Source organism: Lissotriton helveticus, chromosome 8 (assembly GCF_964261635.1).
Source record: "Lissotriton helveticus chromosome 8, aLisHel1.1, whole genome shotgun sequence".
NCBI lineage: Eukaryota > Metazoa > Chordata > Amphibia > Caudata > Salamandridae > Lissotriton > Lissotriton helveticus.
The window spans coordinates 1,149,823,851-1,149,839,874 of NC_136069.1; the positions used below are offsets into that span (position 1 = coordinate 1,149,823,851).

At 41.5% G+C, this 16,024-nt stretch overlaps 1 protein-coding gene across 10 annotated transcripts in view; it reads left to right on the forward strand.

Moving 5' to 3' along the window:
* Positions 1-16,024, forward strand: part of MAP4K4 (mitogen-activated protein kinase kinase kinase kinase 4) — a 642,366-nt gene that overhangs the window by 499,929 nt on the left and 126,413 nt on the right. For 7 of the 10 annotated variants that reach the window (XM_078658041.1, XM_078658045.1, XM_078658037.1 and 4 more), the window contains 2 exons: positions 4,966-5,196; positions 9,866-9,975. In XM_078658041.1, the coding sequence (XP_078514167.1) occupies positions 4,966-5,196; positions 9,866-9,975 (341 nt within the window). The remainder of the gene's footprint in view (positions 1-4,965; positions 5,197-9,865; positions 9,976-16,024) is intronic. The other 3 variants (XM_078658043.1, XM_078658046.1, XM_078658047.1) reach the window with 1 other exon arrangement.

Here is a 16,024-nt window from a genome sequence, read left to right on the forward strand (position 1 = left end):
AGAGTTGCCGAGTGGAACCCCTGATTAAAGTAAGCACCGAAGCGAGAATTATCAAGTCCGCTGACCACGGTCCATGACCCTGCCGCGTTGGGAATTGAACCCTGGTCCCGGGCTGACTTCTGCTCTCAGGCCTGCCGCCTCTAACCAGTGAGCCACACTACTCCACAAAACCTTTTTTTTTTTTTTTTTTAATAATGTTCGGTATTGGCACTTGATAAACATTGACTAGATTGGGGCTCAGAGAGGAGCCCTTGGAAACTCCACAGTGCAAATCTTTGAGACTAGATCTGGAAGGCGGAAGCTGTACTGATTTGGATCTATTACATAGGAAAGAACAGAACCAATGCTGAATGTAGGCCAATTTCATGCAGCCTTCAAAGTAAATAAAGGCTGCTGATAAGTCTAATAGTATTAGTACCGCTGATTTCCTTTGATCTACTAGAAACCTAATGCTATCAGTCACTGCAAGTCAAGTAGTTCTGGTGCTATACTCTGAATCCTGTTTGTACTGGATCTGATGTTATTACTCCCCAAATAATGAGTTAATTGGGTATTAACTAATCTCTCCAATACTTTAACCTTATAAAGTGTCAATGAAATGGGGAGATTGTTTGATAGTATTGAAACGCCCACTCATTCTTTCTTCGCCAATGGCACAACTAAGGCATATTACCAGCTTGTTGGAAACTCTGCCTCCTTAAGAGATTTGTTTAAGAGAAAAGTTACCTGAGGTGCTATTACGGAAATTAAACGACTAGACAAAATGGAGGGAAGGATCCAAAGCTGAGCAAGACCTCACAATTCCCATGATCATTTCCACCATTTCCACTGTTAGATCTGCAAGCCCTCCCCCCCCCCCCCCCCCCCCCCATTGGAAGATGCTTACTGCGCTAATGTTTAATTCACTTTCTCCAAGTGTGATTGAGTCCCAATTGTTGAATAGATGGACATCATTTTATTATTGAAAAATGTGGGCAAGTCCTCACAAAAAGATGGAGGCTTCGCTGGATTTTGAATAATTTGCTGATTTTTTTTCCTTCTTCTCCTATGCATTTTTTAGTTTTCTATTTTCTAGATGTCTTTGATGCACCGCAAATAAACAGAATTCAAGGGCTATTGGGTATTTTAGTTGCAAGCAGTGGCCCAATTGTTAAAACCTATCACTTTGAAAGATCCTTACAACTTTGAGTACTTGAAAGATGGTTGTGCACTTGACATGTGGGCCTATTGAGCTTTGACTGGAGTGCAGGCCAAATTTTGCTGAGGATCCGACGTCTCGGATGTCTCATTACTTCATTGCCCATGTAAGTGGTACTTTGCACTGGACACAAAGTACATGAAACTACTTAATAATCCATAGAGCAGCACAAACTTACACCACATTCGTGGTCCTCGGCTCTGAAACAGGAGTTTTGGTCCAAACGCATGTCAATTGTGTGTGTATTCGACATTACTGATGACTTCCAAATGTCCTTTCAACCACATGTTAAGGCAGTTATGCTAGCCTCCTTTCCAGCTATTGCATTACATTCATTTCTATGTGTTTGCGCTTTCCATCACTACTGTCTGGCTGCTAGTGCTTTTATATATCCATTTTAGATTTTTTCAGAAAAGCCTACATTGCAGTCCCCAAAAGGGCTGCGGGCTCAGAACTCTTGTTTAATGTGAATAGAAGACTTCTTTTACCTTGTACTTCACTCTTTTCATCAGTTATAAATACCCAACTGTGTTTAGGCTTTTGTCACACTCCAGATTGTGTGGAAGGTAGGAATTGTTGCTTATAATGTGCTTCCTTCTCAAAGGCGTAAAGCCGAACACTTTTTTCCACAAAGCCATTACCCATGGTATGGCAGTCACTTAGCAGATTAAGAAATCTATCACCAAAATAAATAATAAGCATTGATTCCTCTTTCTGGCCTTGAAGGAGTCCTTGCCTTTTCTCCTGTTAAAGTTTGCTCATATATGCAGCAGCAGTAGTGCATCATTGTTTTTCCCCCCAGAAAGTAAAAATGTGTTTCCTCATAATTTGGTACCGTTCATTTAGCCTTTTCCTTGTTCTGTAACTAATCGGTGGTACTGTTAACATAGTCAGTGGAGCTCATTATTTTAATTCTTGAAGAACTGAAGGCTGAGCATGCTCACCTACTTGTTAAAGAGAGCTCATAGTGAGTGTCTTATGCAAAGGGGTATCTCAGTACGCACCACAATTTTGCAGGAAGGACATATGTGGCTGCGAATGGATGCAACCCACAGCATTGTTTGCGTACTATCTTATCTTCTACTATCCGGGCAATTAATAGCTGCATCTTGTGTCTTTAAGACAGTCAGTGGTTTCCGTGCAGTGAAATGGGAAGGTTATTTAGGACATTGAAGGTTAATTTCAGTAGAAAGAGAGGGGCTTCGTTTTTTTGATTCCTCAAGCTATTTACAAATCTTTGAATCTGTAAAACTGTACGTTTGTGGAACTCTTAGTTCTGCTCTGTTAAGCACAGTTATGTTGAAAATGTTGTGACCACAATATACAGATTGCTCTACAATAGTGTTAAGCTAAAGTTGAAAAGACTTTTAAAGTCCTTCCTTCCCTCCGCCACCCCCCTCCCCCACCCCTTAGCTGATTTTGATTTCCATCTTGTATCATTTTGGTTTTACTTCAAATGTGCATTGCCTTCTGAGATGTACTTTTCGATGCTCTTCTCTCTTTGGAAATTTGGATCCTAGCTGGGCCTACAGCACCAATTCTAAATGGGATTGAGCATCAGTGTAGTTTGTACTAGCAATAAACTTGCCACACCAGTGATTCTTCCAGACAACTGCCAGTGACTTCCCTGGGGCTAGAGTAACAGAATTATGGTGATACTGGTCGAGTTATAGGTGTGACCTTTTCTCCGACATTTCATCTTTGCCTATCCCTCATAGGGTCTTTCAAAATAGGAAGCCTGTAATCGAATTAAATTTACAAAAATATAAAACTACTTTTCCAGCATTGTCATATTGACATTGGTATTGTAGCTAATGCACAGGGTCTTTCTTAACAGGAAGCCTGTAATCGAATTAAATTTACAACAATATATAGCTATGTTTCCGGCATTTCCATATTGACATCGATATTGCAGCTAATGCACAGGTAATCCACTTAAAAACTGTAGGTTGCACACTTTTCATTACACTACAAAAAAGTGTCCCTTTTGTCTAGTCCCGTTTTGGGGACCGAATCGATGGGGTGAACTCTGTTGTTTTGGTTGTGTATATACAGCAGCAAAGGTTTTCTGGTATGGGAAACTGTATTCCATTTGCCCAGTAAATGTAAACATGTTTTCTAGAACAGCCAATTTAAACTACTCCAGTGCACTATGCTGCTGCATAATTACAACTTGAATGGATTTGTGGGACAGTCCAGTTTGCAATTGAGCATATGCAGAAAAACTATTCCGTAGGGGCATATATTTTGCGCATTCATTAAGGCAAAAAGAGCGGTTTGCTTATTGGTCCTGATCCACATCCTGTATGTCTCTCTTCATAAGAGCTTTCAGTGTATTTTTGTGTACAATCTAATGTAAATGTAAATGTGTTGGACTTGTAAAGCGCACGGCTGCCCGTAAGCGTCCCGGCGCTGGAGACTGCTGGGGAACCCGTCCTGGCTTTCCCTGTGAGATGGTCCCTTCTGGGTATCTCCAAGGTGAAATCAGGCATCCCCGGCGTCTGTGGGGGGCCGTTGTAGAGATGAGTCAAGCTTAATGCCCAGAGTTGCCGAGTGTGATCCCTGGTTAGAGTAGGCACCGAGGCGAGAATTGTCGAGTCCGCTGACCCTGGTCCACAACCCTGCCGCGTCGGGAATTGAACCCTCGTCCCGGGCCGTTCTCTGCTTCCGGGTCTGCCGCCTCTAACCAGTGAGCCACACCACTCCACTAACGCCTCCTAATTTAAGAGTAATTCATTTTACACCTACTCTTAGAAAAGTGGCATTGTTCAGGTTCCTGTATCAGTCAAGGTTTTTGAATCTTTCTAGCCTACTGTTACTGCCTTCTTTATTTATGTTTTTAAAATTCCTGATTAAAAAAAAAAGTTAAATTTTTAATTAAAAAAAGGCCCCCATTGCCTGCTCTCTCACCACCCAAAGACAGAATTGTATGCCTCTGGCTTTTGAGCTGCAGGGCTTAGCCTCTGTCACAGCAATAAGGTTGAATCCAACTTGCAATTCCCCCAAATTAGGCAATAAAAATGAAAATACATTCATTCTATTAGAATAAAAGATAGCATTAGCACTGTGAAAGAAAATGAAAGACAATGATGACCGATTTCTTTGAATTCACAAACAAAAAAACATCAGAAGTCATTCAGCTTGCCAGTTAAGTACCAAAGCAATGATAGCTCTTGCACTTCCTAGCAAATGTTTAACATACTCGCCCATTCCAAGCAGCTGCATTTCCATATGAAAGTTCACGATTGAGGGAGTTTAATATTGTAAATGTTTTTGACTTAGTGAATTCTAGGACTTTGATGCATTGTTTTAACATTTGTCAGTGCAAACCATTTCTGTATGTGTGCATATTTCTGTATATCTTCATTTGTATGCTTAATGATCTATATATGTGCGTGTCTGTCTGTGTGTGTGTGTGTGTGTGTGTGTGTGTGTGTGTATATATATATATATATATATATATATATATATATATATATATATATATATATATATATATATTATCTTTGAGCCAAAGCTGCTGCTTCTCAGCTCACATATGCAGTACCTTGTGGAATTTCATGCAACATTTCCTATGCAACGTTCTAACGTCATCTCAATGACCATCCCTCCTACCCATTTATCCTCTTGTTTCACGCTGAAGTATAGCTGCATGGTAACCTGCTTTGAAGGTTTTTTTTTTGTTTTCTCCTACCTGTAGATGTGCTGTGAAGTTTGAACCCAATGACCCTGAACCGCATTGAATGTTTGTTTTGTTTTCTTGTAAGGTACAATGGGCCCACCTGGCATCTCTCAAGAACAATGTTTCCCCTGTCTCGCGATCCCACTCCTTCAGTGACCCTACTCCTAAATTTGCACATCAACAGCTGCGCTCTCAGGACCCACAGCCACCTCCACGCAGTGAGGTGCTAAATCAGAGCTCTGAATCTAGGTCGGAGGCGCCTGACCCCACCCAAAAGGTGTGGGTAAGATCCGACAGTGAGGAGGTGCCTCCAAGGGTAAGAAGAAGCAAGACACTACTTTGTGCATTTTGAAAGGATGCTGTGGCGATGCCACTTTATTAAGCGTACTAAGTGACTAAAGCACAGGGCACATCAAATGTCTTTATGAATTTTCCTTTTAAGGGGAACTATAATCACTTTTAGAACAAGCCTTGTAAATTAAAAAACAAATCTGAAAAGATGAACTGTAGTTTTTGAGAATGGTTTTATTTAATTAGTAAGAGCTCAAAAGTTATTTCCTATTTTAGTGAAAAAGGCAGTCGATCCAGTGACCTGGTGCCACCATGTTTGCGAGCTCGCTGAAATGACCTTTACCAGCATATTAGTAGATTTTAATTAGTACACATATTGCTGGAGTCTTATTCGTACCAAATTGTGAATCTCAAAGACTGGAAGGATGATGGAGTGCACAGAGAACATGCCATTAAACTATAAAGAAGCTGTGTTTGCTGCGTTCAGTGGATATGCTCTTTGTCACAAGGTGGTTCTTAAAGTGATGGTGGATCCCCTTACAGAAAAATTCCTCAGAGAGATGACCGTGCCTTGTGTTCACTGACAACATGCGTAGAATTTATAGATAAAGATAGAAATGTGCAGAACAGTCAGTGTTTTGTTAGCGTGCAGAGCAAATCATTGACAAATCACCATTAATGCTTGAACATGAGCTAACTCATATTCACTTTTACTGGGAAATAAAAGTGCAATCCATAGCCATAATATTACAGGTTGCCCCCTTACCCTATCTTTGTGCATTAGGTGCATAGACACCTGTGTCACATTAGGCTTCTGAACAAGCCCTACTGTGCAGAGGCCTTAGAAGATGATACTTTTTTCAAGCTTGATGTAGGATGCTTCAGAAAGGATTTACTAGAACAATGGCAAGCCACAAGATATATGTAAACACCCGAGTTGTAAAAGAACACCAATGTTAATCTAAAATGTCGATGAGGTGCTGAAAATCAGCCTGTGAAAATGAGAATAACTGCATCCCAATCTCTTGGTGACCTGGAGAACTGAGGTTGCATTGTTGACATATTCTGCAGTAAGACCATGTTAAACCTCATGCTGTTCATTAATGCGCTGTGCAGTGGTTGGGCTTGCAAAGGAATTTAGTTCACTTGAAGAAAGATTCTGGTGTCAATCATAGGCTAAGTTTGTAATATAAATAATGAGGTCTACTTAACCCCTTCGACGCTCATGACGAGCTGGGCTCGTCATGGCGTAGCCTCCTCGCACGCTCATGACGAGCCCAGCTCGTCACGTAAAGTGCGATTTTAAAAAACCCAGCGTACGGGCGGAATTCCGCCCGCACGCATGCGGTTAAAAGCCTCCTTATCCCACGCTATAAACACCATCTTTAGATTGCTCTTAATTATGGTCATGTGTTTAGCCTTGGCAACATTGAAATAAACTTTTGGAGTCTCACCGCTCTCAAATCTTACCCTAGGTTTTGCCTGACAATGCATCTGTAATATTTTATTGCTCAGTGCAAATATGGCAGTGCCAGGAAATAATACAGGGAGTCCAGTCTTGTAGTACCTTTTGCTTTTTTGATGAACTTTCTTTAATGACGGTCTGTTGAAGTAAGATTTGAATCCCCTCTTGGGAGAGTGAGTAAGGGAGGTAGGCAGGACAGTTGTAGAAACATACATTGCCTTCTCCTGGCCAGTTCCTAATTGGATACTTTTCAAAACAGCTACCGGTTCTTAATTGTTTGTTTTGACCCTTTAAATTCTGTTTTCTCTGCTCTTTAGTGCCGCATTACCTGCACCTTTGCTTAATTTGGGTTCCTTAATATCTCGCTCACGTTTTCCTTATGTATGCTGCTGTATCCCAGTACACTCCTTATATAAGGTACAGATTATATATGGTACATCCCATTTTTTAGTGATGATGCTTTCCCACCAGGTACATTTGTTCTGAATGTCTTTACAATTTCTTCTGGCTATAGCATGACCAGTGAATTGAAAGCTTTCTGTGGATTTGGTGCAATGTTTCCTTTATGTTCAGAGACCCTTTTATCATGAAGCTGAAAGACTAAGGACCTTATTATGAGTAGGGCAGTCCTAGGACCGCTGAACTCGCGGTAGCGGTCCGACTGCCACCACCCCGACAGTCAGCCCGGCGTATTACGATGGTGGCAGTGGCACCAGCACAAGACCACTGCCTCCGCCGGGATCCAGGATCCTACGGAGGTGGTGGTGTGCAAAGGGGCTGTATATGCTGGAGGTGCTGATGCCGTCACAGCCGAGTATATTACGACCAGCATTTCCGTTGCCTATTTCATGGCGGAGACCCTGCCATGAAAAGGGCGGCGGAAAAGCTAATGGTGTTGCGTGCGGGGGCGCATGTTGTGCCACCTTAGAAAAGCACCTAAGTTTGTGCACTGTGTGGCATGCACAACATGGTGCACACCACACCGTGCACAAACGTGCGCTAGGTGCTGTCACGGCGGTGGTATGCCGTTTAGGCTCTCCTATGAGCCTAACTTACCCAGTGCCGCAGCTCCGCCCACAATTCAACTTTCAATCCGGCGGCGGGTTCACCACATCTTAGCGGTGTTCCTCTGGGACCTCCACGGTGCCGGTCCCAGAGGAAGGCTGCCAAACTCGTAACAAGGCCCATATTCTTTGCCTGATAGAGTTCTTAAACTGTTATATGTACTGTAAACCTCATCAGTCTGCGCTACTAACACATATACCATATACTGCCACATGAAGTCCACCATGCAAAACCTATCCGTTATTACTTCTTCTCTCCCATGTGGTTTACTTTTTCTCTTCAGCTTCTACCTTTTGCTAATCTATTCTAAAGATGTTTGATTTGTTTGTACTTACACAGTGAATACTTACCATGTATTTGATATATGTACTTTGTCTTTCCGATTCCCCTTCGCTGAGTCTGGACAGTTCATTGCTAGTGCCAACTTAACATAATACTGAATATATTAATTTAAGTCTTGTTGCCCATTGGCAACATACTGTAATTGTGCATCTTCTAAATGTGCACATCCCCTATCTCCAACAATAAACATGACTTTTGCAGCATGCTGCAATACTTTACTGGTTATGCATTTCACATACAACAAATGAAAAATATCCATGCCTTGCTTATAAACATATTATTCTGTAAAACAAGGGAACCCACTCGGTAAGCAAGGACCAAGGGTATATAGTATTATCATTCAACAGCGGTCCTTGACAGGAAGGAATGTGTGAACTTTTAAATAATTATAGGCCACAATATGCACTATAATAAGTAAGGTGTCCAGCCGGACCCTAAATTTAATGGATGTAAAGGATAATTGAGGATTTACACAAGAACATATATGAAGTGGGACACAGTCCTGTATCCACAACATATAACAAGGCTAAAACACAACATATATAAGGTCAACGAATATCAGGCAATTTTGCAATTCTTGAGAAGCTAGTACAGAAGGGAAACAGTTAATCTAGCTTTACTCATGTAGTAAAAACAGAAATAAGGTCACACAATGGAGCACTATTGTTTAAACCACATTAACTGTCGACGGCGTTTCGATCCTGTTAAAATAAAGGATCATCATCAGGACAATCAATGACAAGCCTGAAAGTGTGAGCCTGCAAGTAAGCGGAGAGACAAGAAGACACAAAGGACATTGTTAAAAAAAGAAGTGAAATATGGCGAGATGGTGATTGCCAGTCAATCACCATCTCGCCATATTTCCCTTCTTTTTAAAAAAAAAACACTATTAAGCCAATCAGGATGAAAGTCACTTCAATGGAAACACCAACACGTGTGGGAGTGTTTCCTCTTAAGGCATGGTATGGAAATCAAGGTGACCATATAATGTTGTTGAGGTGAGATTTTAAACAAATGTCCTTTGTGTCTTCTAGTCTCTCCCCTTACTTGCAGGCTCACACTTTCAGGCTTGTCATTGATTGTCCTGATGATGATCCTTTATTTTAACAGGATCGAAACGCCGTCGACAGTTAATGTGGTTTAAACAATAGTGCTCCATTGTGTGACCTTATTTCTGTTTTTACTACATGAGTAAAGCTAGATTAACTGTTTCCCTTCTGTACTAGCTTCTCAAGAATTGCAAAATTGCCTGATATTCGTTGACCTTATATATGTTGTGTTTTAGCCTTGTTATATGTTGTGGATACAGGACTGTGTCCCACTTCATATATGTTCTTGTGTAAATCCTCAATTATCCTTTACATCCATTAAATTTAGGGTCCGGCTGGACACCTTACTTATTATAGTGCTTATTGTGGCCTATAATTATTTAAAAGTTAACACATTCCTTCCTGTCAAGGACCGCTGTTGAATGATATTGCTTATAAACATAACAGAAACAGCCAGCCATCTTGCGCTATCCGAGTTGGACCAGATTCATTTTTAAGTAGAATGGCACACTCCTATCCCTGGAATATGTTCAAAATGCAGTGTACTTGGATATAGTTTGTATGTTCTATTTCACTCTGAATTGCAACCATATATTTTTTAAGAATAATGTACTAAACAAATTTGCGGAAATCTGCATCCTGATATTCTGTACAGTATGTACATTTTTAGACTGCACTGATAATTTGAGGAGTCATTTTGAACACAGAGGGCCATTTAAACATACTTGGTGGAAATGTGTAATAACAAAACAGTTTTCATTTTCCTATGCAAGGTACCTGTAAGGACCACGTCACGGTCACCTGTGTTATCTCGTCGTGATTCACCTCTTCAGAACAATGTTGTGCAGCAAAACAATCAAGCAGGGCAAAGGAATTCCACAAGGTTTGTTGGTTAACTTTATCTGATCTTTACTACTATTCACAACTTTCTGTTCTGTAATGTTCTTTTCTTAGAAGGATATTGATTTTGAAATACAAAAGCTGCAACTCAGCTCTGAGGATGGTACCTTTCAAACTCAAATAACACTTTTCCAACTCATGCATCATGTGCCCTTCATCCCATTTGAAAGTCGAGCTGTAAGTGATTAAAGTTATCCACAATTCTAGAAATGTACTTACAAGAGAGGAAAAAAAGCAGGTCATTGTAATGTTCCATTTTTTGGGGAACCTTGGACGTTTGATCATCTGGTGGTGTATCCATCCAGAAGGAAACCAATGCTCTGGATCAGCTCTTATGTTCCTTTAACTCACTCCCACTCTTCACATCATAAACACGCTCAACCAGAGTTGGCTTCTTCCCTGACCTCAAAAGTTCCAGTCTTTACTGTTTCATTATATAATGGAAATGCTGTATAGCCCAAGTCCCCCATCAACTAAGGACAAATCCAAACTGTTCTAAAAAGATTCACAACACTGAGCACACCACATTAGGCCTTTTTAAAATTCTCACTTAAATGTACCTAGACAGGTAGGACCCTTTCTGTCGATCAGTTTAGAGGTTCTTTCGAAAATCTTAAGCTAATAGATACACATCTAGTCTAATAGCAACACCAGCAAATATATAGGCTGCATTTGGGCAAAGCAATAGAAAGTTACTTTAATAGCCTGTAAAGAATTTAGGTCCCACTGAATCACCTGAAATCTGAAAATCGATGCTTTGCAAGACTTGTGCAAAAGGGGAGTCCAATATGTTCACAACCCTGTTTACTGTAGACTGTTAAGTAGTGGGAAGGCCATCTAATATTCCTTGGTATTGTGTGTTTTACACTAAGGACATTGGGTCTCTCCCAAGACCGAATGGCCACTTAAATATATATAGAATAGTGGAGGCTGTAAGTGAGACTGTGGTTATGCTGTATAAATAAACATGAATTCCCTTCCTTGGCTACATTTCCAGATTATCTGGGGTTACTTAATGTTAGGTGTGTTTCCAATGGGGTTTTTTATGTTTTATTTATTGGCATTTGCAAAGACATACAATGTCAAACTATAATGAACATACAGATCGTTGCACAACAGCACTCATCGTCCAAATAAGACTATACAGTGTGATCCATAAATACAATTAATATTAGCACAGCCTATATAACCAGTTATTCAACTTCGTGCGTGTTCAGGTATTCTATTCAGTATTTCCAATAATCTTTTGGTCTCGAACCTGCAGGTAATTCTTCTTCATATGTTTCCAGAGTGTCTTTACAGTACACTAGATCTTGAATCCAATGCTTGACCCTTGGAGCCTTCTTGCTACCCCAATTCAAAGATACTCTACGCTTGGCCATCAATAAAGCAATGGCGCAAAATTTGCGTTTTACAGCACATACATCTGGCACCAGACCCAAGAGGCATGTACGAACATCACATGCAATTATAGTTTCTACCATTTTCCCCTACATTTGGCTGATCTGCGCCCAATAGTTTTCCACCGCTACACAATGCCACGCAAGATGTATAAAATCTGCATTATCAACATTGTATCGTGGACACCTGGATTCCATGCGTAATACATATCGGCAAAGCCGCTTTGGTGTATGGTATGTCTGTAGGTATTTAAAATGCAATATATGCAGGTTCCCACTGGGCGTCAGTAAGCTTGTTAGTGCACAGGTTGCAGTCCATTCTTCCTCTGATAAAGGGCTATCTAAGCATACATTCCACTTCTCCCGTGCCCTTTGTGTAGTGTCCGCTATGTCTTCCTGTAAGTTAACATACAGTTTAGAGACCATGGGCCATATGTATCAAGCCTTTTTGGATTCGCAAAGGCCGGAATTCGGCGAATTCTGGCCTTTGCGAATCGCAAAAGGCTGTTTAGCATTTTTTGCTATGTATGTAAAAATCGCATCATTAGGAATCGCAAAAATGTGCGATTCCTTATTTTGCGATAGCATTTAAGGAATCGCAATTTTGCGATTCCTTAAATGCTATGTATGATGCAATTTTCAATAGCGATTTTAGCTTAAGAAATCGCAATTTACCACCAACTTTCAATTGGTGGTAATTTGTGATTTCTTTTAAAAATGCACAAATTGGCATTTTTGAATGTGGCATGTGACGCACATACATGCCCATAGGGCATGTATGTGCGCCATATGCACACACATGCTGATTTCAGGGCTGCAGCAGGGTGTCCTTGAGACACCCCTGCACCCTTGAAATCAATCTAATTTTGCAATTAGCAAATTGCGAATCGTAAAATGAAATGCATTTCACAATCATTCCTATGGGCCTCCTGGCCCATAGGAATGAATTGGAAATTATTCCTTATTTGCGAATTCGCAAATAAAGAAGATTAAGGAATCGCAAAAAAAAAGCGATTTTTTTTTTTTTAAATTATTTTTTTTACATACATACCGTTTTGCGAATTCTAAATAGCGATTCCTTAAAAATCGCTATTTAGAATTCGCAAAACGGAACTATGATACATATGGCCCCATGTGATTAGGCATGGGCGTAGTGAGTAATAGTTGAAGTGATGTCAATTGTTGTCGTTCCACAGGAAAGGAAGCCGCGTTCGTAGTGTCTATGGTATTAATGTCTCGGTTGTGTAGCGGGGGCCTGTGGTGTGTTATAACTGCTGTTAGTGGAATTGGCAGTGCTTCACCCTCTTAAATTGCAACATGAGTGAGGAAGGGAACTTTGTGATACCAGAAGTGTGCAAATTGTGCTTGCACACATAAGTAATACAACAAAAAATCCGGGACTTTAAACCCACCTCGCGAGTAAGGTAACGTTAATGCAAGCATTTCTATCCGGGCCTGTTTACCTGCCCATATCAGACGGAGCACCATGGCGTGTATCCTGTGGAACACCTCCGCGGGTGGCTTAATGGGAACGTTAGTAAATAAATAAAGGAATTTAGGCAGAATAACCATTTTCACGATGGCCAACCGATCAGCTAGGGAGAGTGGCAGATGGATCCATCTCTCAATCTTGTCTTCCAGCGTACTAACCGCCCTGCCATAGTTTGTACGAATGACTACTTCTGGTTCTCTATGAAACCAGACTCCCAAGTATTTCACTGGTTCTGATTGCCATTCTAATGGGTAATCAGTTGGATGTGGGTGAGTGGTGGTATTATTAGTGATTTGGACTAGTTGATTTGTAGTCCTGACTGTTGTCCAAATTTGATATAGTCCCTCAAAGGGTTGAGATGCTGCGCTTGGTCCCTGACGTACAACATCATGTCATCTGCATATAGTGATATATGCAAGGGACGTTGCGGGAATTGAAGCACCTAATAGTGGTGTCCCGGTCTGATTTTACAGGCTAGTGGCTCAAGTGCAATTGCAAATAACAGGGGGGACAGAGGGCATCCCTGCCGTGTCCCCCGTGTTATAGGTATGGAGTCGGATATGTATTTGTTGGTCTTGATACGCACCACTGGGGCCGAATACAATACTTGAACCCATTGTAAAAAAATCGGGGGAAATCCCATACAACATAAGACCGTATGCAAATATGGCTATTCTATTGAATCAAAGGTTTTAGCTGCGTCTAACAGTATTGCAGCAGCTTTGGTGCTAGGGGTTAAATAATGAGAACGCGAACAGTGTTAGAGTATTATGAGCAGTTGATCTTGATGGGATAAAACCGGATTGATCGGGCAAGATCAGGTTGGGCATCAGTGGCTGTAACCGGGTGGCGAGTAGTTTGGACAAAATCTTTGTGTCTACGTTAATTAGGGACAGAGGTCTGTAAGAGTCACAGTACTCTGGGTTTTATTGGGCTTCAAAAGGGCTATTAACATGGTTTCCCTCAATGTCTGTGGCAGTAACAGTTTATCATGTGCATCTCAGTACATTTCCACCAGGGGTTGAGCCAACTGGTCAGCAAATGATTTATAAAATTCACAGGTAAACCCGTCGGGGCCCGGAGCTTTTCCATTTGGAAGGGATTTAATAATCTCAGTAACCTCTTCCACCGTTATCGGTAGCGACGGATATTCTCGCTGTGCATCGGATAGCCACGCTATCGATACGTCTTCCAGATAGTGTACGATTTCCTCCGGGGAAGCAGTGGGTTGCGAGGTGTATAACTCACCTTAAGTGGGCATGAATTCTTTTTGGATACCTTTGGCATCTCGGTACAGGACTCCCCTCCCATCCCTAACCGCCTGTATCACATTTGGTGAGCGTCCAGCACCTATTTTGTCTGCCAGTGCCTTTCCGGGCCTACCGCCTTCCCCGTAAGATCTTGCTATCTTACGTTTTGTAACATATTTAAGTTTGTCTTCAGCGTATATTTGATATTCTGATAGCAACGACCTGATATCCCCTAATATGTTCGCATCTTGTGCACGTTCATACTCACGTTCTAAAGTACGAAGCCTATCTTCGCGAAGGGATAGCTGAAGTCGAATAACTCTTAAAATACCAGCTGTAGTGCTTATGCAGACCCCCCTAATCGTGGCTTTAAAAGCTTCCCATAGTAGACCTGGATCGTCAGTAGTAGATGTATTTAGCTCAAAATATTCAGTAATGGCTTTACTAACGGTGTCAGTGTAGACTGGGTCAAGTAATGATTTAGGATTGAACCTCCACCTGTATTGTGGCGGTACATAGTGCGGCATAATTATGTGACTAATACCGGGTTATGATCGGACAATGTCCTGGGTAGATGAGACACAGACCTTGTCCAGTGTGGCACGTCACTAGTGCCCAGCCAGTAGTCTATACGAGACTCACTGTTATGTATGGCCGACATATGCGTTGCCTCCATGTCTGTGGGGTGTCGTGCTCTCCAAAGGTCCACAAGCCGCATGTCTGCCACTATATCGTTCAGTTTGCTCAGTGCTAGTTTGTAGGGTTCTGTCGACGCTCCAGATCTATCCAGGGCGTCATTTAGTGCAATATTAAAATCCCGTCCCCAAAGCAATGGGATGTCAGGTAGGTCAAGGATTTTAAGCCAGATATTATGGTAGAAGGTAGGGTCGTCGATATTGGGACCGTATATATTTATTAAAGCGAGCCTATATCCTCTCAGAATTCCAATTACTATGACATAACGGCCCTCGACATCCGTAACTGTATCTTCTACTTGGAAATTCAAGCCCTTCCTGAACAGTATGAGGACCCCCTGGAATAAGAGGAATTTGCAGAGCCATGTACGGATTCTCCCCACCAGTGGCAAATACGATTATTTGCAGCAGGGTCAATATGTGTCTCCTGTAAGAAGGCTATATTAATCTGCAGCCTATCAAAGTAAGCTAGGATTTGACGTATCTTTTTTGGGTTCTTGAGACCTGTGACATTCAGTCTGTAGATTTAAATGTCTAGGTAGTGGTTTCTCAGTGGACATGTCTGATTTGAGATACCGGTTGCAACCTGGTGTACCATTTGTCGCATGCACGCGACATATCTACTATGAATGATGGATATTGATGATGGATATTGGAATGTTCCTCTGGACTCCAGCGGTGCGTCTTAAGTGCATTGATCCGTAAAAATAATTCCCAACTTCCAACCCCCCCTCCCACCACCCACTTCAGCATCCCAATTATGCCAAAGACATATCCCCATACCAATAAAGAACATAATTAAACCCCAGTCGGGGAACTCCCGTGTGGGGGGGTTCATCAAATGCGCACATCTGCATCCAACATAGTGAATGTGGACAGGTGTACAATAGGTATGCAGACTAAGAAAAAATCAGAACCACCCGTGAAACATAAGTGATACATCGAACTTGGCAGGTAATATTTGCAGAACACCTCGACTGGTACCACCCTGAACAACCTACCATAATTACATTCAGACAGTGTTTTAAACAATAACAGTGAACACAAGTATGTAAACAAGTCATGGTGCAGTGCTTAAGACACGCAGGGCAATATACCCTTCCTCGTGAAACATCTCAAAAAGGATGTCTGAGTCACATCCCAACTTCAAAGGAGTGTTTTGCAATCACAGTAACATATGTATGCAAAAGGTAGT